The 22,820-nt window shown below is 45.8% G+C and overlaps 1 protein-coding gene across 1 annotated transcript in view; it reads left to right on the forward strand.

The window, feature by feature from the left end:
- The window catches only part of Fbn1 (fibrillin 1), a gene marked incomplete at its 5' end in the record, with an annotated part of 220,945 nt that overhangs the window by 27,359 nt on the left and 170,766 nt on the right, over nt 1–22,820 (forward strand). The window contains 2 exon segments of the mRNA XM_005376698.2: nt 8,668–8,763; nt 10,462–10,557. Coding sequence (XP_005376755.1) covers nt 8,668–8,763; nt 10,462–10,557 — 192 coding nt within the window.

The raw sequence follows: 22,820 nt of genomic DNA on the forward strand, positions 1-22,820 counted from the left end.
CTTGCCTGTCGGTTTTGGGATTGGTTCTGCATTGTTTCCTGGAGTTCCCTACTGGGAATGAGTCCTCATTACTCACAGGGATAGTAAACTTGACAGTGTAGTTCTGTTTTACATTCACCTATTGGTGATTTCTGGAATTGCTTCCCCAAAAAACTACTTCCACTCAGACGAACTGTCTCAGAATCTGCTTTTGGTAGAACCCAAGTACTGAATGCAGCTGGTTTTCCCTTGGGGTAGGAATTCCCCCATGGGCTGGGGAATCTTGTGCAGCACCCTGAACGTGGCATAGTCTTACTGCATCTCAGTTTGATTTTGAATGCATGTCCCCCAAGAGCAGCAGGTTCAGGGTACACAGTGAAGGTACCCAAGCTGGAGGGATAGAAAGAGGCTGAGAATTCAGCTAGCAGCACTCAAAGACACATGCTAAGCATCTTGATCTCTATCAGGAACACCTCCAAGCTGCTGCTGAAGAGAGACAGCCTTAGGGGCACGGAAAAGTGCAGGTATTCCATTGGGAATGAACCCATCTCTGATTGGTCCCTTTGAACCAACTAACACTGCAAGAGAAGACAGCAGGTGGCAAAACTGGGTATTCTACTGGAAAGATCTTTAGTGATAGTGTGAACTGCTCAAGATTTCTCTGTCAGGTATAAATTACGAGATATGGGGACAGGATGTTAACGAGGTCAGAGGGGAAAGCTGTGGGCTTGGAGTACTTCTGTCTAGCCCTGGGCTGGGGAGAGAAGGGTGCTCAGGCCTGAGGCCACTTTTTAACCTACAGACTGAAGTCCAAGACTTGTGGCGGATGCTTTCTGAAGAAGTGTGGATCTCACATCTTGTGTCTGGACACCAGACAGTCCCCAAGTAGCTTGTAGATGTGAATGGTGTAAGAGGAGAATCTGATCTCACCAGGGTCTTGGAGGCATTTGGAGCTTTTAAAATCATTATCTTGGTTTTCCTTGAACTCATGTTATCTGCGCAGCTTGCACAATTAAAGATGGCAGAGTGTTTCAAATTAAGGATAACTGGGACGACCAAAATTCCTTTCTGGTTGTTTGGAGTGGCATTCAGGAAACAGTTGTGCCACTCTACAGAGCTTGCTGGTGACAGTGTGGTGGAAGGCATGTGTGGACAGATGACTTGATAATCTGCTCATCAACTCAGTGCAGTGCTTGCCTTTTCTTCCTGTTCTACTAAAAGGGGCCAACTAAGATCATTGCACCATTGTTTTGTGTGAAAAAATTCATAGCTGTTGTATGATAGGAGTGAAGGAGACCTGGTAAGTTGTGGGTATCTGAGGGGTTTAGTTTCTCATCTGAAAATGGAAAGAACTGGGTGTGCAATACCCACACTCCTGAGACTGAGGCAGGAGGATCACAAGTACGAGCCCAGCGTTAGCAAGAACCTATCTCAAAATAAAATATAAAAAACAGTAAGGGTGTAGCTTAGTGCAAAGGTCCTGGGTTCAATTCCCAGTACTGGGGAAAAAATGGGAAGAATGGAAGGAGGTCATGTGTTGTGGGTGGTTTTGACTCAAAGGCCCTGTTCCTCTGAGAGCAGACAGTAATCCCTTCCCGACCTACATGAGAGACTGCATTGGCAGGGCCTTCAGACTACTCATCAGCCATTCTCCTAGGCCACAGGAAGATGTGGCTTCACTCAGGTCTGATGCTGCCCTTGACATTGGTCACTGAGGCACCAGGGCAAGAGAAAGATCAGCTAGGGAGGATCAGAACAGAGGTTTCCCTAAACTTTCCTTCTGCCTTTGCTGTCAGTGTCTATGGCTGGGTTGGGGTCCTGAGGAATCCTTGTTTTCATGAAGATCTATTCTGGTTACGGGTGTGACTCAAGCTCTTTTAACTGTGTGTACACACTCACCCACTAACACCAATTACCTAGTAATGCTGGGACTCTTAGGCCATTCAGATGCTATAACAAAATACATTAAATGGCACAATTTCTACACATTAGATGTTGATTTCTTACGTTTCTGGAGGCCAGGAAGCCCCAGATCGAGGCACCAGCAGTGTCTGATGTCTGATGTCTGGTGTCTGATGTCTGATGCGGGCCGTTCCTTGTAGGGGTCATCTTCTGTGTCTTTTCACGTGGGGAAGGGCAGCTGTCAAAGGGCACGGATCCCATTCCTGATGGCTGTGCCCGCAGGACCCAGTCACCTCCCCAAAGCCACACTGCTGTAATATTATTGTCACATTGGGTTTCCCCAGATGAATTTGGGGGGATGCAAACAGTCATAGCATAACATTCATAACTGTAGGTAATATGCTCTTGTGCAATTGGATTCCTGTAGTTCATATTTTAGACTTCAACGGTCCATTTTATGCGCATCCCGTTTTACTTTTCACACTTTTTAAAGGCACTTTTAACATGACCTTTCTTATTTTGGAATAATGCTGTACTCAGAAACCGTTTCAGAAATCACATGGGGAGATCCTGGGTGCCTAACCTTTACCAGGTCTCCCCAGGGTGGCGCCTTACAAAGCGGTGAGACACTCCTGTCTCCACAAGGATTCCTCGCGGTACCCCTTGGGTCATTTTCCTCCTGCCTCTGCGCCCTCCTTGACTCTGACAGCCGCTCCTCTGTTCTCCCTTCCTATGCCTTTCGTCTTTTGAGGCCGCTGCTGACATCACTAGTTCATTTCCTGCACTGCGGCATAGTGTGACTGCGGCAGGTGTGGCAGTGCCTCAGCCATCCACCTGCGAGGGGCCGCTGGCTTGTTCCCGGTTTCTCTCCCTCCCCCTCCCCCTCCTCTCCCGTCTCCTCTCCCTCTCCCTCCCTTCCCTTCCTCCTCCCCACTCTCTGTTCCTCAGATAAAGCTGCTAGGAATATTTGTATACAGGTTTTTATATGAACATAAGCCTTCATTTTTGCCTGGGAGGAATGCGATTTTGGGGTCGTATGGTAGTGCCTATTTAGCCTCTAAGAACGGTGAAAGGACTTCTGGAGTGTTTGTGCCATGTTACCTTCTTATCAGCGGTGTATCAATGCCAGTTTCCCTGCCTTCTCCCCATCTTTTGCTGTTGTCACCATTTTTAATTTTAGCTCTTCTGATGAATTTGAGCCGGGGAGTGATATCCAACCATGGTTTGAATTTGCATTTGCCCAGCGGCAGTAATGCTGAACATCTTTTCATGTGCTTCTTTGCCACCTGCATTTTTTTTGTGTGTGAGGTGTCTCTTCATGCCTTTTGTTCAGACTGTGATAGGATTGCTCATTATTTTGCTACTGAGTTTTGAGAGCTTTTTATAGATTCTAAATACTAGCTCTTTGTTAGAGAAGTGATTTGCTAACTTTTTCTCCCACTCTATCGCTTGAGTTTTCCTATTTTTTATGGGAGCTTTCTCAGAGCAGATAGTTTTGAATTTGGTGGTCTAATTTATCAATATTTTCCTTTACTCAGTTGTGCTTTTGCTGTCAAGCCTAAGAATGATTTGCTTAGCCTGAACTCCCAAAGATTTTCTCTTTTTCCTAGCAGCGTTACAGTGTTACATTTACTTCTTTATCACATGTTGAGATGAGTTTTATATGAGGCATGAGCTTAAGATCTAGGTTTAGTTTCAGTTGCTACTGATGGATGTCCAATTATGCCAGCCCCATTTGTTTCTGGAAAAGTTACCTTTTATGCATTGAACGATGTGATAGTTTTGGTCTTAAATGTCCTGCAAAGGTCTGTGTGTGTGTGTGTTATAGGCCTGGTGCCCAGGGAGCTCTTGGAAAGTGGTGAAACCTTTGCAACATAGGACCTAGTGAGAAGTCTATGGGTTGTTGGGGATACAGCCTTGAAGAGGGTTGGGGGACCCCAGTAACTTTCTTACTCCCTTGCCGTAAAGTGATATTCTTAGTCACAATGGGCACGTAGCATCAGAACCTGTCATCATTGAGTGAAATCCCCCAAATGTCAGCCAAAACAACACTTTTCTCTTTATGAGGGGTATTTGTTATATGGCTGGAAAGCTGACTAATACAAGTTACTTTTGTGTCTTTGTCAAAAGTCAGCTGGGTATATTTTTATGAGTCTTTTCCTGGTTTCTCTCTTTTATTCCACTGACCTAGATGTCTGTCACTTCCCTCTACATTCTGGGTCAGCTCTAGGATAAAACTTGAAGTTGGGCAGCCTCATTCAAAATTATCTTAGCTGTTCTAGTTTATTTGCCTTTCCATGACAATTTTAGATGGATTTTGTCTGTATCTGCAAAACCTTTGAGGATTTTGGTAGGAACTACCATAAACCTGCATGTCAAGTTGGGGAGTATTGGCATGCTGCATAACCCCTTAGAGTACTTTCAAATTTTATGACTTTTGGTTTATTTCCACTCGGTGAGAGTTGGGAGTACTTGTATTCCGAGCACCAGTGTGAGCTCTAAGAATGTGAGGAAGCTGAGGAGCAATTCTCTTTGAGAGTGTATTGTGCAGTCCCGTGGCAGAGTGGGAGAAGTCAGGAGGAAAGACAGATGTAACTTTTGAAAAAGCTTTTTAGGACAGGTCAGAGAGGAATGCGTGGAATCTACTCAGATTTGTCCTGAGCAGTAGACAGTTGGGTGGGTTTTTGCGTCCTGGTTGGTCTGCTGTGGAAGCATCTTCATTCCTGCTGTCATTTCACTTAAGTTTCTCTGAACCTTTTCCAGCTCGGTTAGGTTTGGTTTTTTAAGATAAGCTTCCGGTGACATTTCACCCCTGAGCTATGCGTCCTTAGGCACCACAGGGCACTTACCCACTTCAGGGAATGTCAGTGCTGTGACCCTCCAAATGGAAGATGCTTTTGTCCTGTCACGACCCTGCCCCTGTCTCAGGTTAGAGCCCAAGAGCTGGTCTGCCTGTTTCATTTGCCTGCCTCTGCTTTTCCTATGCTGAAATTAAAACTCCTACTCACTGTTAGGATGCTGATTTGCAAAGTGCTTGCAAGACTCTTTATGCTAGTTTACGACCCGTCTTTAGAACCCTTCCTGACCTAGTGCTTCCCAAGAGAGCTATCCTTAGAGGTACAGACGCTCCTCATTTGTGGAGTGCAGCTGAGTTCCAATCCACAACTAGGTCGTTCACTGCACTGGTCGCTAAATGAGGAATTGTGTGTTGTATGTCCATCACCATATTCAGAACAAACTAAGAGGCAAAAGAAGCATCAACTTAGTGACTTTGCTTTATTTGCATAACTCTTACAGGCAGCACTGTAATGTATAACAGAACATAAAACTACGCAGTATAATCAGGAAAAACTGCAGTACTGTATCAACCAGGTGTACTGTAGAAAAAAGACACCGAGGCTGTATCAACAAGATGTACAGAACTGTACAACACCAAGAAAAGACAGGTAGTAAGTCCGAACAGTGGTTAACCAGGTTGTCCTTCCATGAAGAATATCTTTATTTAGGCCCTAGAGGGTCCCAGCACCTCTTCGTCCCCACGGTGCATTCACATTTAGATATTAGTTTAATTAACTTTATGCTAGCATCGAAAGTTCTTTCCGCTCTCCTTGCTTCCTGGCCAGTGGAAACAAATGTTCAGCCAGTACTTGCTGAAAGGCTGCAAGGACTTACTACATCTGAAATGAACACACATTAATTTGGGGCCTCTTATGGATATAGGTAAATGACAGTGTTTTTTGTTGGTTCCAGGGTACTGAGCTCGGCATGAAGCCTGTTGAAGCAGGGTTAGGGCCCTCGGGCTAACTGCGTGTGACAGCATAAGCCTGTATACATTGGCCCTTGTATTTGCCTGGTGTTCCCTATTTCTGCCAAAAGTTTGACACAGATTGAGTTTAGGAATACATTCTGATGTGGGGTCCTTAACACATTCAATAAAGACTATAGCATCCTTCTGTGCAGAAATGGAGCCCTTAGCTTTTAGTTGTCTTTTTTCCCTAGAGAGGTAGAACCTGGTCTGCTAATGGTGAGACGTCTGGAATTCTTGTTCAAATCAGAGTGAAGTTTAGAATATGCACCAGTGGCAGGATTTAATCCAAATGAAAAGCGATGGGTGTACGTAGCCCCACTGGGTGGTTTCCTGCTTGAGTATCCCGCTCCATGTCCAGCTCCTTTGCTTCCCCATGGAAATCCTGAGCAATGGCTCCCACCGCTAGACAGACAGTGCTTGCTGCCCCTGGAGCCCCGAGACTTCACCGTGGTTCGTCTCCTGGTGAACGGTCCATGGCAGAGCAGGCGGTGGGGCCTCTCTCTGTGGATGAGTTTGCGCTTCTCCCTTCCCGCCCCTCCAGGAATTCACGACTCCTTGGCTTGTTCGGACCCCTGGAGTAACCGTGCCTTATCATTTCACAAGCCTGACCAAGTGGTTTTATCTTTTAAAGGAAGTAAGAATATTTTATTCTCAAAATGATTCACTTGAAAGACAGGGTAAAAGTGCATATATAATATATCAAGGGAATTTAAAAATTATTACCATGCATTTGAAGGAAATTTAGTTATTCTTCCTGAAAAAAGATGAATTCATTCTGATTTTCGACTTGAGCAAATAATGTAAAGTCACCATTTAAGCTCCTGTTAGTTTTTTCCCATTTAATCTCAGAGTAGCTAAATGGCTTTGTTGCTTGTGTGGGAATGGAAATGAACTCTTGGCATGAGCTGCTCTAATTGAAATCAGTTCGCGGGCCAAGTTCCTCCGCTGCTTGGCGGGTGACATCATTTCCTGTGCTTTTCTCAGTCCTTACTGTTTTTCTAAGATAGGATGAAGCTAAGTATAACTTCACATTTTAAAGCAACTGTACACCTTTTCCTGACCTACTTAGAATAGTATCCAAAGCTTTCACCAAATCTTTCTTTCCTTTGCATAATTATAGATAACTTTTTAGTTAAAAATCGTTTTGGCTGAGATGTTTTTAATGGAATTATAGGAGCCTAAAATAACAGTTTGTTTGAGTTAGTTTCCAAGGTTGCTTGATTTCTATAACAATACTCCAATAAAGGAGTCATTTCTACTTTTATAGATGCAGAAAACAATAAAGATTTTTTTTATAGCAATGTACTTAGGGCTGTGCCAGTGGGCAGCCTCCCAGGCTCCGCCTGGCCTTCAGGAGTGGCTCTTGGTGTCATAATCAGGTACCATGAATTAAGTAAATAGAAATTAACTTAGCACCATTTCTTGCCATACCTGCTACTGTAGGCAGTTTAGGAATGTAATAAAAAATCACGACAGCCCCTCTGCTGTCATGAAGTTTTTAGACAAGTGGGTTGTGGGTAGGCGCAATAATGAAATTATATATATATGTGTGTGTGTGTGTGTGTGTGTGTGTGTATATATATATATATATAAAGACTAGTGTCAAATGCTCTCAAGGGAGAGAGGGCTCCCATCTGGTTTGGGAGAGAAGAGGGAAGAGAAATTAGAAATGAACAAAGGAAAGACAAGACATCTGAACAGGACCTTGGGGCAGGTGGGGTTTCCATGTTCGGTGAGAACTGTATTTTGCGAAGAGTGATCAGAGGGGGACTCTGTGGAGAGGCTGGCACACGCTTCTCTTCCGCAAGAAACCCAAAGAATCAATGCCCTGAAGAGCAAAGTAAGAGACAGAGAAGAGGAGCCAGGGAAGACAGCTCCTTTGGGAAACTGGGTCCTAGAAAAGGGTGCCGGGAGGGGGCTGTCTGCCCGGGGGAGATTTGCTCCCTCCTCCTTTCAGCTCTTGCTTCTCCTGATATAAAATTGTCCAGCCCTTTCCTTGGAAGTGCGCTCCGCTGCACAGGAGAGCACAGAATCGGCCTAACCTGTGGGCCTCGTTGCCGGCCTCCTTGCAGAGAGAGGCGTGCAGGGGGTTCACGATGTGCAGAGTCGGGCATTCAGTCCTGTCGGTGTGGGAGAGCTGCTGCTGCTGCTGCTGCTGCTGCTGCTGCTGCTAGAGCGCGAGGGAGAGCCCGAGGTTGCAGAAGTGCTGGCTGCCTTCCCGAGTCCCTGACACGGAGACAGCTGCAGGCTGAAATAGAGACGATGACATACTTCGCGGTCCTTGTCTCTCATAGCGGAGCCGGCGGGCATTTTCAAGACTCCAGCTTCTCGCAGCGCCTTGGCGGCTCAGCGTAAGGCTGGCCCTTGTCTTCTACCCTCACTTCGAAACGTACCAGATCGCGGACACGTGGGTCTCATTTAGTTTAAGGTTTCTGTTTAAATGAGCAGCTAACCCCCGCAACAGTCATCAGACAGTCTTCCTACTAAATGCCTTTCTAGGTATTTTCCTATTTTCACTTTTCTGCCTCCAGAATTCTTTTAGCAGAAGTGCATGAAATTTCTTACTCTGGCCTTTTCCCTAGCCACCTACCCTGAACTGTAAATCATAGAAAAGTTATTGCCATCATAATCTCGTATGGTTCCTCTCAGCACTGTGCTCTTGTTGGTATAAATTAACACAAATGACATTGAATTGCAAGCCTTGCAAAATCAAGGAAGTCATTTGGCAGAATTAAAATAAACACCAAAGAAACAATTAGATTGCATTGTAAATGACTTTATAGCTAGACATGGTGGCGCACGCCTGTAATCCCAGCACTCGGGAGGCTGAGGCAGGAGGATCGCCGTGAGCTTGAGGCCAGCCTGAACTATGTAGTCATATTTTATTTTCAAGTAACTGCCCATCAAGTCCTGTGAACTGTTGTACCCTATGCGCTTAAATTACAAAAATGAATTCTTCTTCTTCTTTGGTTTTCAAGTACAACACTGTAACATCCGCTGCATGAACGGAGGTAGCTGCAGTGAGGACCACTGTCTCTGTCCGAAAGGATACGTGGGGACGCACTGTGGACAGCGTGAGTAACCATGGTTCCCATGGGGTTATGCTGAGGTCGCTCGTGGGTGGACACGCAGAATGAGGCGATCACCGCGCATGGCTTTTCTCCGGTTCCTGGGGACACAGCGTTTTCACAGACGTCTGGTGACCCTCGCAGGAGGACAGGTCCCTTGCCCGACCCACTCAGCACCGCTCGCTTGTGGGATGTCAGTACTGAGTTACTTGGTTCAGTCCCCTTCGCTCTGATTCGGCGCCCTGTCTGCCGGGGCCTCTGGTTCGCGGCCGCCGCCCCAGGTGCCCGGCTGTGCCTCATTCCACCGTGCGCCTTCTGCTCCGGGGCGCAGCTTGCGCCTGGACTTCCGGGAAGCATCTCTGATAGAGTACTGCAAGCCCAGTCCCACCCTCCTCCACACCGTCCTCGGTGACCGCCAGCTGCCTCTCCTCCGTGTGCCAAGCCTGACCCCGTGCTGGGGTCTGCGGGTTCGTTCCCTGCTCACTGTGGCCGCCTCTGCCAGGGCCCGTGCTTTGCAGAAGATGAAATGTCCTTTGCAGGGCTCCTTTTCAGTACTTGACGATGAATATATATATATATACATGCTATAGGAAATTCAGAAAAGTTCAAAACTATGAAAAATTAAATTAGCTACAAGCGGGTCATTCCAGAGATTGTGTCATAAACATTCAATGCATGTTTGGTACAGGAGGCCTTACCAAATGTATAACTTTTCAGTTAATATTTTGTTAGAAGTGTATTTGTGTTGTTAAACATTTAAAAATACATTTGATGGCTGCACAAATCTCCATTAAATGCATTTTTCTGCTGTTTACCTAATGACCCCTTAATGGTGGTATTCATGTTGTCTGCGTTTTGTGCCATTGCATATATGTTGGTCATGATGAAAAACAATGAACCAGAATTTACATGTTGGCCCAGGGAAGGTCCCCACCCTGCAGTGTGGTGAGAACGCTGCTTGAGTTTTGTGCAGCCCAGCATGGTGAGAGGAGAATCGCAGGATAGTCTTCCCAGTGTGGGCCACCACTGGGCTGGGTCTTGAGGGATGAGCAGGAGTTCACCCATCAGATGATGGGGAATGGGCCTTTCAGGGAGATGGCATACCATGGGCTAAAGCACTGGTGCAGGACTTAGCATGGAACAGGGACACAGCAGGTGCTTTTGTGTTGCTAGGGATGAAAGACAGGTCGAAGAGGTGCGAAGGGAAATAAGGTGAAACAGGAAGTCATAGCTCGGTGTTAATGCCTTTGTGCGAGCAGTGTTTCTTCCCGGGCAGAGGGAGGGAGGACAGGAGGGCCTGCAGCACCTGCCGCGGGGCGCCCCCAGCTTCCCACGCGCCAGGCACCGTCAGCGACCTTCCCGTGTTCGGGCTCTGCGTGCGGCAGCTCCTTGGCGTCCTGCCTTTCGCCAGCCGAGGAATCTGGGCCCGGAGCGTGGGCGGGTCCTCTGCGGAGGTGACGGGCCGGGCAGAGCCGGGCTGGAACCCATGCGCCTTCATGCCGTGGCCCGTGTGCTCAGCGGGTGAAGTTGGGGCGCGCTCCAGGTTCCCAGCAGGGAAGGAGCTGCGGGAGCCCCTGGGTTCGGAGGCGCTGGGAAGGAGGACGAGGACGGGGCGCCGGGTGGTGTCCCCTGGTCGTCCCGTGGGGGCTGCAGGGCCGCCCCTGGCGTCGCTCGCTGCTGAAGCCCTCCGCTCTTGTCTTCCAGCCGTCTGTGAGAGCGGCTGCCTCAACGGAGGGAGGTGTGTGGCCCCCAACCGATGCGCCTGCACCTACGGCTTCACCGGACCGCAGTGCGAGAGAGGTAACGTTTCCTGAGCTCACCGCGAGGACGGCGGCTCCCTGCTGGGGCGTGGGCTCGGGGTCTTGCTCAGCTGTCGCTGGGCCGGTGTCCGCGGTGACAGACGGCGGACCTGGGTCTGCTCGGGCTGCCGGCCGCCCCTCCCAGGGCAAGGCCGAGGCCGTGCGGCGAGTGTCCACACGCAGCGGTGGGCGCCGGGATCCAAAGAGGAGAGCTTTCTGCAAGGGTATGGACGGAGCTCCGCGTTGTCCTGGTAAATTCGAGGGGGTTCCCCGCCAAGCACGTGTATGCAAAGGGAGAAGTGGAGAATGCGGAGGTGAATTCAGAGCTGCCGGGCTTTGGGGTCCCACCGTGGGAGCAGCGAGTGTCCCCTGTAAGGGTCAGCTCAGCACGCTGCAGCGCAGGGAAGGGTATGGAGTCATCCTCAGGGTGCACAGGGGAAGACCAAGGCTTGGGGAGCCGCAGGGACACGCCACGGCCACCCAGAGAGCACGGAGCTTCCGTGTGAATGTGGGTTTTCTGCTTTCACCTTTAATGTTCATGGCGTTCTTAAACATTTTCCCTGCTTTGCCTACCAGTACGTGCAAATCCGATGTCGAGATGTACACATAGGTGTAATATGCCTGAGTTCTCCACCGTGAACTTTGGCTTTACTAACCATCTGGTCTGTCTCTACATAGTCATTTTTTCATCATTCCTAGTTTTAAATTTGTTTTCTTTTCTGGTACAACTGGCGGTTGTAAACCCAGGGCCTTCTACCGAGCTACACCTCCTGCCCTTGAAAAAATATTTTGTTTTTTGAGACAGAGGTAGTGGCTAAGCCGGCCTTGAACTTGCGGTCCTCCTGTCTCAGCCTCCCAGGGTGCTGATATTACAGGTGTGTGTCACCATGCCCAGCTTATAGTGGTTTAGAAGGTTCATCTCATGCAAACCTGTAACTGAAAAATACTCAGGAGCTTTAAAACGACACTTATCACTTTTATTCAAAGTTGTAAGAAGATCTTCTGGCGCTAAGATGGGAGGCAGAGATTAAGGAGCAGATAGCCAATAAATGTCACTTAAGACATAGCTGAGAGAAACAGCAGAAAGTGCTATGTGAAAAATCGTTTATCTTTTCTATTTGTACAAGTTCACTCATATTCACTTACTTGCTAATAAAACAATCCTGTAATACATTTTGACAAGCCGCTGGAGGTCAATTACAATTATTGCTGGATAGATCATGTTGTAAGAAAGATGGTGTGGTGCATACTGGACTCTGGGCCTTCAAATCGCATGCTGCGGACCCTTCTCCAGTGGTTTGCTTTACCACTTTTACACTTGTGCTTTTATTGCCTTGGAGCTGAGGAAGAGGTGACATCATCTTGTGGCCTTATTTACTCAAGGAAGATGGAGCAGATCACAACCGTCAGCGTGAGACCTGAGAACCGGTGTGTGAAGAGAACGCTGAGCTTACTTTGCTGTGGAAAAATCACTAATGAAGTGAAGTCAGGGAGTGTTCTGTATCTGCTAATGTGGTTAAGGAATTTGCTGCAAAGAATACAGGTCCCCGTGGCTCAGGTGTGGACCGGAACACGATCTGAAATCCGGAGAGCCTGAGGCTGACCCACTCTACAGTTATTTCCTCAAAGATTTGATCTTTGCCCAAGATTAAGAAATAGGTTAAATTAAGAAGTGGGTTGGGTTACTGAACTCCTAATCAAAATTGGCATAATACTCAGGGGTTTTTCCAGGTTTTGGGGTGCCTCTGACTACTCCCCTTCTGGGAGAACGGCTATGCTGACATGTGTAGGAATGTGGGAATGCATGTTGGCCCCGTAGAATCTACACTGTGGTGATTGTCTAAATCGAGTTGATCCCGCGTGGCAGGCTGCCAGGCATGTGTGGAGGGGCGGCCGGGGGAGCGGAATCGGCTCTCTTTAGCCACTTGTCTCCACTGGTCCCTGCGAGCGTGACCCAGATGTGCGTTGGAAGAAGGGAGACGCGAACGTCATCTCCCTCCCCGTGAGGGAGACGGGGTGTTTTTGATGCCAGCGTTGTATTTCCTCCTATAGCTTTTCACTGGCTTTGGCTTTTATGAAAGTGATTCGCTTGCTTCTGTAAGGAATTGGAGGCAGCAGGTCCTTTTAGCGATGTCCGGTGGTGATTTCTGGAGGGACTTCTCCTGCTGGTGGGGTAGCGTTGTCCTTAGCAGGAGAAATCCCAGGGGTGGTCACATTCTGCTTTTTACTGGGATATAGCTCTTTCTATTTTTAAGAATGAACTTCCAGGAAGCTGTTTGCATTTCCCCTTCCTCCTCCTAGGAGGGTGAGCCCAGGTTCTCTTCCGTTCACCCCGGCTCTCTCCATGCCACTTTTTACAGCACTTGCCACATTCTGTCAAAGCTGGCCTCTGTCCCCCCGAGAGCAGCTGCTCCTCAAGAGCAACTTTGTTTTCCTGGTCGTCTTCCCTCCTGTGGCAAGCTCAGCGCCTGATGCGCAGTGCACGGCCGGCGGGTGTTGGAGTAGGTCCACGCTGGAGACGTAGTCCTGGGCTCCAGAGGAGCTCGGGACATGATCGCTGTTTGCCTGCTGGTGGACGATCCTGGGAATTGGCTGTGGGCTTTGTGCTGAAGAGAGCTGATTGAAATGCGGGTGCCTAATTGAATTCAGACCCATGCTCAGAAGTATCATCCCCCAGGGCCACAAGATTGTCATTTTTAAGCAGGCAGGGAGACAAAACGGAGGTATATTTTGACCAAAACCAAGTGGCAGGAGAAATAAAAATAAAAAGCTTCCTGTCGTGATGTAATGCCTGTAGAAAGGAACATTGTGCATGTCAGGTGCAAGCTCCTGGCTAAGCAACAGTGTCCTGGGAGTCCATGAAACTTTCACACTTGTGTAACTACCCCAGGAACCCGGCACGGGGGAGAAATCCCCCTGGAGAGTGATACTGGAGAGATTTGGCTCGCACAGTGCCAACAAATGAAAGGTAATCATCCACGAACGTAAGCGTTTGGGTTGGTGATGGAAATCCACGCTTGAATTATGAATCAGGGGGGTCATTCACACAGTCGGGTTAGGAAGCAAGCGTGTCTTATGTACCGCTTTTAGTCACTGAAATAAATACGTTGGTTCGTCACCCTCATTGGGTAAGCGGCATGATTGCACCATTGCCTGTAGTAATTACTTCTTAGGAACTGCCTGGGAATAGCATTGGCTCCATTGTCCCACGTGTCACAGGCCCCACCTGACTGTCACACACCCTTCTCTGCGCTTGCCTCTTGGTGCGTGCGTTCCCCACCTCCTGTGGCATTCTGGATCCAGGCGCTGTTTCTTGGTGTTTTTTCTTTGTATCTCCAAGTTCCTTTCATTTCCTCGTGCATTTGCTTCCTGTAAATTTACATCTGTGATTTCCAGTCCCCCCTCCCATCCCCCTGAGCATCCAGGAGAACTCATGGCTGCCTTGGTCCCGAGATGCCCTCTGTTATCCTTTGTCATCAGAATACAACATTGAGGTCAGGCGGCTGCTTTTGTGGCGACAGCACAAATGAGTTGCAGTTGCTATAGTTACTATCAATAAAAGAGTGTGTGGAAGGCTAGGTGTGGTGGCACAGGTCTGTAAGCCCAGCACTGTAGGAGGCTGAGGCAGGAAGATCACAAGTTGGAGCTCAGCCTGGGCAACTCAGTTTTAATGAGATCCTGTCTCAAAAAAAAAAAAACCCAGACAAACAAAACAATCTACACACCCCACACCCAACCCAAACCCCCGAAATAAAGAAGGGCTGGCAGAAGCGTTGTAAGAAATGAACCTCATTTAATAGAGAAGTAAGCAGAGGCAAAGAGGTGAGATCAAACAGCTTGTCCAGAGAGAGACAGCTTGTCAAAATCAAACCCAGCCCAGCCCATCTGGCTCTTGCGCCTGGAGACATAACCACTGTGCTATACTTGGAATCCCCAGCCAGGGCTCGTTAGTGAGCAGAGAGGATTTTCTGAGGAACGGTGGAAAAAACCCTGGAAGCATGACTTTGAGGGTAGCAGTAAGAAACTTTTCAAAAAGCACTGTTCCAGAAATTTGGAGGGCTGGGGGTGTGACTCTGTGGTAGAGGGCTTCCCTGGCCTGTGAGAGACTCTGGATTGCAATCTCATTGCTGAAAAGAAAGATAGAAAAATAAATAAAATAGAGAAAAGGAAGAAACAAGAAAGAGAAAAAAATCTTGGCTAGCTAGCTAGTTTTCCTCCTTGGTAGAGTTCAACTAAGTTGCTTTTACATAATTTTAAAAACCAAGAGAAAGAAGTCCTGAGTACTTTGGATGTGTCTGATGCAGGGTTCTGGAATACTCCTCTGTTTGATTGATTTGATGATTTAAGGGTACCAATTTACTCTTGGAAAGAGCGCGATTCGAGTCTGTTTGCAGAACATATAAATGGGGTCCAAAGGACAGAACCAACGCGCCTAAACAGAGACATCTGAAATGAATATTGTTGTCTAGTGCAGTTACCACGGCTGGTTATGTGCTTTCCCTACAATATCACAGCTGCTCAAAACATACTTGAATCTCTGCTTTGGAAAAGCCGTTAGAGTCAGCAATACATTTCAGTGAACATGTGACCCATTTTCTCTTCGAGGAGGCATCTGAGTTTTTTGGACATGGCCTGAAAGAATTTATAGTTAACTCTGGTGCCTGCAGTGGGTAATTACACATTTTAGCTGTTTTGGGGTCAAAAATAGGTTTGGAAGAAAAACCAGTGAAAATAATTTTCTCACCTGGCTCATAAAGCACGTGGAATTGGATGAGCGTTCTAAAGTCAGACTTTGTGTGAGCCAGAGGAGGGAGCCTTTTGGAAATTCTCTATCCTGACTCCATCTGGAGAGTTTCATCCCTACTGTCAGACAGCGAGCGATGGATTTGTCTGGATCCTGATTCATTTGTTCTGTTGGGTTCCTACCCAAGTCCCATCCCAGCTGGAAGGGCAGCACTTGGATGGTGGCCGACTCCAGGGAAGCTGTCTCATGCTGACTATTGGGAGACTGTGCACAGGGGGTCATGTTAGCTTTAAGGAAAAAGGAGTAGTGGGGGAAAGGAGAAGGGTAAGAGTGGAGAACTTGCTACTCCTGCCTCCTGTGAGTGGGGGGTGGAAGTGTTTGTCTGTGTGATCGTAAAAGGGAAAAGAATCAATAGCTAGGTGGATGTATTTTCCTATGGGCAGTTGACATTTGAGAAATTATTATTCTCATCCCATAGTTTCCCTCTTAGGATATGCAGATGATGATTTTATACAGTTATCTTTATAATAATTTTGTGGAGCATTTCTCAAAATGCAGCACCCTGTTAAGTAGCTACTAAGCATTTATTATGTAAACCAGAGAATTGCCAGGTCTATGCTGTGTCCAATACATGGAAAAGCCTAACATAGAACAATGCAAAGTTATAATAATCAAGGGAGAGCACTCGGGATACACATTACATAAAAGTAAGTAGCATCATAGCCTGATCTCAGAGGCCTTTAGAGCTTCATGGAGCCAGGGATTGATTTATTTTTAATTTTAAAAACATTTATTGTATATATTTGAAGTTTACAACATGCATATAAATAGTGAGAAGCTTACTGTGCTGTAACAAATTAATTTAACCACTCCCATAGTTACTTGTTGGTCTTGAGAGTAGCTGAAGCCTACTCATTTAACAAAAATCCCTAATACATTTTTATGCACTATGGTCATTGCACATTATTTACAATAGTTAAGGTATGGAAATAACCTAAGGGTCCATTGATGGATAAAGAAACTATGGTATATGCATGTGTAATGGAATATTATACAACCTTTAAAAAGGAGAACCTGCCATTTATTACTATAGGTATGGACCCAGAAGACATTATGCTAAGTGAAATAAGCTGGACACAGAAAGAGAAATATCACATAATCTCATTTATATATAGAAATCAAAATAAAATCCAGAGGTCAGATATACAAATGGACAATAAAACAGTGGTAGGTCAAAGTAGTAGATGTGTAGGTAAAAGTCTAGAGATCTAATGTGTGATCAGATCTGCTTTTTTCTGTTGATGTTTTTCTGGAAGGCACCCATGAAATGCAGATGCATTCCCCCTTCCTCCTTCTCTCTCTCTCTCTCTCTCTCTCTCTGTCTCTGTCTCTGTCTCTCTGTGTCTCTGTTTCTTTCTCTGTCTGTTTCTCTCTCCAAAACGGTTTCTGTTGCTAATTTCATGTAATTTCCAACTGTATTTAAAAATAAAGCCTGAAACACACTGTCTTTGAAGATGAAACCAGGCCGTCAAATCCCACACCCAGCCGAATGGGTGGCTGTTACTAAGTGCCCAGACTAAATACTGCAAGCCCTCTCGTCCTGCACTTTGCCAGGTAGAGCTCCGTGAACAGTCCATACCTTTTTCTTTCCAGAAGGGCAAAGAGCAATAACCCATTGCTAGAAAAATATATAGGAGCTCTCTATGAGCCTCCCTTTTTGTGTTTAGTCTAAATAGAAAATAAATAACTGCTTAGTGAGCAGAGGAAGCAACCCCCGGACTCTCCTGTAATCTAAGGTGGGACTGCAACATTCGGCCGCTAGCGGCTCATTGAATAGGCTTGATTTCCCTACAGTGGTTCCAGGAGTGGCATCTGTGGACAAAGACACGGCTTCTGATGGCCGCGTGGCCCAGGCACGGAGGGTGCTTGGCATGTGCGTCTGCCAGCTGCACAGCAGGGCTAGGGTGGATTCCACCTCTCACTCCTGTGCATCCCGTGCCATTCTGTGCGCTGGCTCTGCTGGTGATAAAGGATCCCTGAACGGTCCCTGAACGTGGGCCAAAGCGTGCATTCTTCCTGTCGTTTACGCTTCCTTCCACAGCCCCTGGGTGTTCAGCATCTGCATCCTCTTCGCTGCCCCAGGCAGCCCCGTGGGAAAAGATCCATGCTGCCTGTATCAGTTCTCTCTCGTGGTGGCCCGGAGCCACCAGGCACTGGTTGGCCATCATGCGTTTCTGGGTTACACACCAATTTCGGTGCAGTGGTTACCGCCCTGGGAACCATGTCTAAGCAACTGGCCAGCCAGGTTCTGGACACGCGGCAGTCTCCGTCCTCCGTTGTGCAGGGCATGCGCGCCATGCAGCCTGAGCCAAGGCCTTGAGGCTTGCTCTGGCTCTGGCACTGCAAAGTGACCCTGCACCGGCTTCCCAGAAAGATCCAACTGAGGTTGAATGCCGTCCCCAAGGAAGTGAGGACACTTTCACCTCGATAGGCGGAGAGTGTACGAGGTCATGGATGCCACTTTTCAGATGCTTTGTTGCATCACGTTTGATTGTGAACGTGTCACCCGCTTGTCCTGATGTTTCAGCGGAGGCTTTCATTTGAACGGCTCTTCTACTAGCACAGCTGATACTCCAGCGTAGCCATTCAGCTGGGTGTGGAATTTCGTGTCCTGGTTTCGTCTTCAAAGACAGTGTGTTTCAGGCTTTATTTTTAGCTCTCGTGAACTTCTAAAAAAGATAAAACTGTTTTCTGCAAGTTAGTTACTGCATTTAATATTTTGGCCACTTTTTTGTGCTGGGTGTTCAGAATACTAGAGTAGAAAAATGTGAGCCCCACATATAATTTTAGCTTTTCTAGTAGCTGCATAAAAAAGGAAAATGAGGGGCTGGGGATTTAACTCAGCGGCAAAGCGCCTGCCTGGCAAGCGCAAGGTTGTGAATTCGATTCCTGGTACCGGAAGAAAAATGAAAAACAAACAAAAAAGGAAAAGGAACAGGCAAATTTAATGTTGGTAATGTTTTACTTAATCCAGTATATCAAAGTGTTTTATTTCAATAGATATTCAATATTCAAAGTTATTAATTAGATGTATTGTATTCTTTTTTGCATACTAAGCCTTAGGAATGCAATGCATGTAATATTAGACCACATCCAGTTTGGACCAGCTAACAGCACCCTGTAACTAGTGGTCACCACATTGGATAATGCAGGCATCAAAACTTCAAGAAAAGTCTTTGTGGTTTCCAGTTTTCCTTCCTCTTCCTCCTCCTTCTGCTTCTTCTCTAACTTTCCAGAAGGCAGCATCTTTGCAAAAAAATTAAAGAGTGGTTACATTACTATTTGGAAAGTAAACCAATTAAAAAATAGAATCAGGGCCCTCTCAGGGACATCCAACATGTTGGCTGCATTGAATGTCGAGGAATTGTCTTGGGGTGCATATAAAATATAGAATATAGTCAATGTATATAAATAACAAAATTTCCTTTATTTTTAAATATTTTATTATAACAAAAAAGAGGGAAAGAAAGAAGGAGGAAAGGCTGGCTGCAGGTTGGACGCGTCTGATAGAGTCTCATTTCTTTGGCTTTCTTCATGGAATCTTGTCCCGATGTCAGTGTGAAACACATTTTACAGACACATGAATTAGACAAAACAACGACAGCAAATATTTAACAAAGGCTCAGCACTCCTCTAGGTACTGCAATTGAATCAGGAAGGAGTATGTGGTTCTTGTCATCACAACCCTTAATATCATTATTTCTAAAACGTTTTTATTAGTACATGCTTGAGTACAAAGTCATTGCGTTCTGGTGGGGGGTTGGTCCATGTCCACAACACAGCTCAACACAGCTTTTTACGTCCCTTCCCTTCCTCCACCCGCTCCCGCCATCTCTTGGCCCCTTTCCTTTCCAAAAGATCTCTCCCTGCTTCTTATTATTTATCTTTTATTTTACTGTTTACTTCATGTATACTTTGGGTTTCTCATGTAGGAGAAAACACCTGATATCTAAGCATGTGTGTGTGTGTGTGTGTGTGTGTGTGTGTGTGTGTGTGTGACTTACTTCACTTAACATTATAGTCTCAATGTACATCCATTTTCCTACAAATGACTCACATTTACCCTTATTTGTACACAGTAGTACCCCACTGTGCATAAATACCACAATCTTTGTCCATTCATCCGTTGATGGACATAGAGGCCACTTCCAAGATTTAGCTGCTGTGCATTGTGCTGCACTGGCCGCGGGTGTACGTGGGTTGCCGTAATACGTCTTTAACTTTTGGGAAGATAGCCTAGAGGAGGTATCACTGGGTCGAATGATGTGACTCTTTTGGGGAAGACAGACAGGGAGGTGTGGAATAGTGAAATAACAAAGCAGTGGGGAGGTTTAGTGAGGCAGGGGAGAGTGAGAAGAACAAAGGCCAGAGCCCCGGTACTCAGAGGCGCGGTGTGAGCACAGACACTTTCTGCCGGAGGCAGATGTCAAAACTTCCGTGAACTCTCTTTCCTATGTATCAACAGCGCAGAGGCCCAGGCTGTTTCTGGAACTGTTTTGGATGCCTCTTTTGGAGGCCCTTAGCAGTTTTATCCGCTCGCTCGAGAGACCTTCAGAACACTTTGTGCTCGTGTTCCTTGTGATGATGGCCTCCAGAGTCTGTGACACCTGGAGCTTTGTGGCCAACACAGGGGCCAGAGTGCCTTTGGGGGACTTGAGCCCCATGAGTGCAGCAGCAGGGTCCGTGAAGCGAGGTGTCCGTAGTCAGTGTCATTTGGGAAAGTCTGCCCCATGTTCTTTTATGAGCTCTTGGGCGTCTTGCAGGAAGGGAACCCTACTGACTTAGTTTTACCCAATGTTCCCAAACCTATCAATTCTAAAATGCTTTCTCTCTCTTTTTCTCCTTAACACCTGCAACATCCTTGCCCTCAAGAGCTCAATTTTAATGACTCTTCATTGTCACTTTGAGTGTGTCATTTGATCTACCTATAGCAACATCCTCCTATCTCAGTTAGATATTTTAATTCCACATACCATATTACTTTGAAGAGTTCAGTACTTGTCCAATTCTCTGGAAGTTTTTGGAGGAAGGTCACTATAGAGTTATCTACCTTTTGTGTTCCTATGAGGACTCATTGACCATAGCTTAAGTGTAACATGAAGTAGCCATTCCCTGGGAATTTATTATTAAATATTTTACAGAGCCACTTAGGCAAGCTGGACCATCACATTAAATTTTGATCACTTCCTGGCCCTGAGGGGCATGATGGGGTTGGCATGCATACTCTGCTGCTCTTCTCAGTCCTTGCAGGTGCTTCCCGAACTAGGTGTGTCAGGAATTCTTAGAGTCAGTGTTCGCTTTCCTGGACTGGTTAAACTTTTCTTTCAAGGTCAAGTTCTGGGGGGTCCTTTCCTCCCCTCATTTCCTGGTTACAGGAGGTCCCTTTCCTGACTCTGTCCCTTTCTATGTCACTCACTACTTTCTAGACCCTGTCCATATTCCAATTAGTTGGCTAATGTATCTATTAAACTTTTGATCTTTTGGCATTCACTTTAAGGATTACATTAGCCTTTTTAGCATTTTTAGTCCACAATGAATTCTTCTTTTTCTTGCACTTTTTTACATTTTAAAATAATTGGGTGACCCAGCCTTTGTCTTTGGGGATAAATATTGATGGTTTTTAATGATGTTTGTTAAGAAGTAAGGAATGAGCTCTTCGTCTTGTCATGTACATGTACTGCATCTTGTGTTGAAATAGTTATATTACCATAAAATAATCTAAAACCCTATTTCCTGGCTTTCAGGAGCACTTAACAGCACATTATAATATTTTAAGTTTTCTTTAAAAATATTTTCTTTGCTGAATAGAGCATAAGTGATTTATTTAAATGCGTATGTTTAGTATTATCCTTGAGAAGTAAATTTGGTATATCAACCCCATGATTTGCTAATCTACTTTTGAGGATGATAAAATACTGACTTATATACAGTCTCTCAGCCAGACTTTGGTATTCTCTGTCAAAGAAAGACTAAAACTTTCTTCTGTCTCATTGAATACCAATGCCAGTGCTGGGAAGAGGGTAGGTTTTTATTAAATATTTGATTTACCTAGTTTAACTTTGGAATCTTGAGGTTGGAAAGAAAATACTTAAATGTTAAATATGTCTGTTTAACGCAACACTTTAAGAAAAGGTACTCTGAGAAACAGTACTTACCAGTCCCTCTGTATTTTAGAGGGAAATATGAATGAAATATTTATAATTGAAATGTGTGGGAAGTGAGTTCTGTGGAGCATATGAAAGGAAATGGTCTCCAACTTTCCCATTATATTCCCACAGCAGTAATCCCTGTTCTCTGAGCTCTTTCAGAAGACCTTGGTAATAAATAAGAACTAGGGTGTTCGTTTCCTTACAAAATACAAAATGTTCTAATGATTCCATTTGTAAAATAGGCTCATTTCTATTTCCATTCCTGATGGCCTTGGAATTCTTTTTTTTTTTTTTGGTTTTTCTCCGGTCCCGGGAACCAAACTCACGACCTTGCGCTTCCCAGGCAGGCGCTTTGCCGCTGAGCTAAATCCCCAGCCCCTGGCCTTGGAATTCTTGCCTGATGTGGGATACTGAGTCAGGCTAAAAGGGAAAGCTTGCAGATGGGAGGTGACTTTTACCCACATAGAAAGAGCTTTTAAACATGCATTTGTTCTTAAGGATTCATTTCTTTCCTAAAGCCCCACTGGAAATACTCAGATTCTGTTAGGAATCCCAGTGATGCATTCTGTAAATTAAAGCCAACAGACATTAGAAGACCAAGACAAAGCCAAACTCCTCCAGAAGTAAATTTGATTGATTCTTTGTATGATGATTTATTAACTTCTCTCGAAAAGTGGTGGAGACTATTTTGGAAGTTTCTTGTACTAGGGGAAAAATAAAAGCAGAGGAACTTCTAGCATCTCAGTGGTCTAAAACTGGTGTTGGAAAATAGTGTGTAATAGAATTTGAGTTGTCCTCTCTATGGAAAGCAACCCTTAAACACCATAGAAAATTCCTTAATTTTTTTCAGATAGCATAGTTTAGAGTGGGACGGGGCTTTTTCTTTTCAGACCTTATTTAGGCCTCCTTTCTTTCTGCAGTGTTTTCCGCATTGCCGGGCAGAACGAGCTATCACAAAACCAAACAAAAGCAGCCGTGCTGAGAAGCCAGTGCCAAGTGTACGTGAAACTCGCCTGTTCTCATGACTCCTGGGTTGTGATCCTTTACTTTTGTGAATGAGAGGAAATGATAGGGAAATGATTTCCAGAATTAAATTTTATCCCAAAGGAGTCCTCATGCCAACCAGTCAATATTCAGTGACAGTCCTTTAATATTTTCATGTAAAATGACTTAGGTAGGAGATGTTGTGTTCCTTAAAAAAATTTTTTTTTTAATTGTCCAATGACTCCTTGAAAACGGATAAAGAACTCAGACTCGGAAGATAAATCCTGCCTTTCTGCAGGCTCTGGGGCTCTGGGTAAATTACTGCCT

This window comes from Chinchilla lanigera, unplaced genomic scaffold (genome assembly GCF_000276665.1).
Source record: "Chinchilla lanigera isolate Chin_1 unplaced genomic scaffold, ChiLan1.0 scaffold00008, whole genome shotgun sequence".
Classification (NCBI taxonomy): Eukaryota; Metazoa; Chordata; class Mammalia; order Rodentia; family Chinchillidae; genus Chinchilla; species Chinchilla lanigera.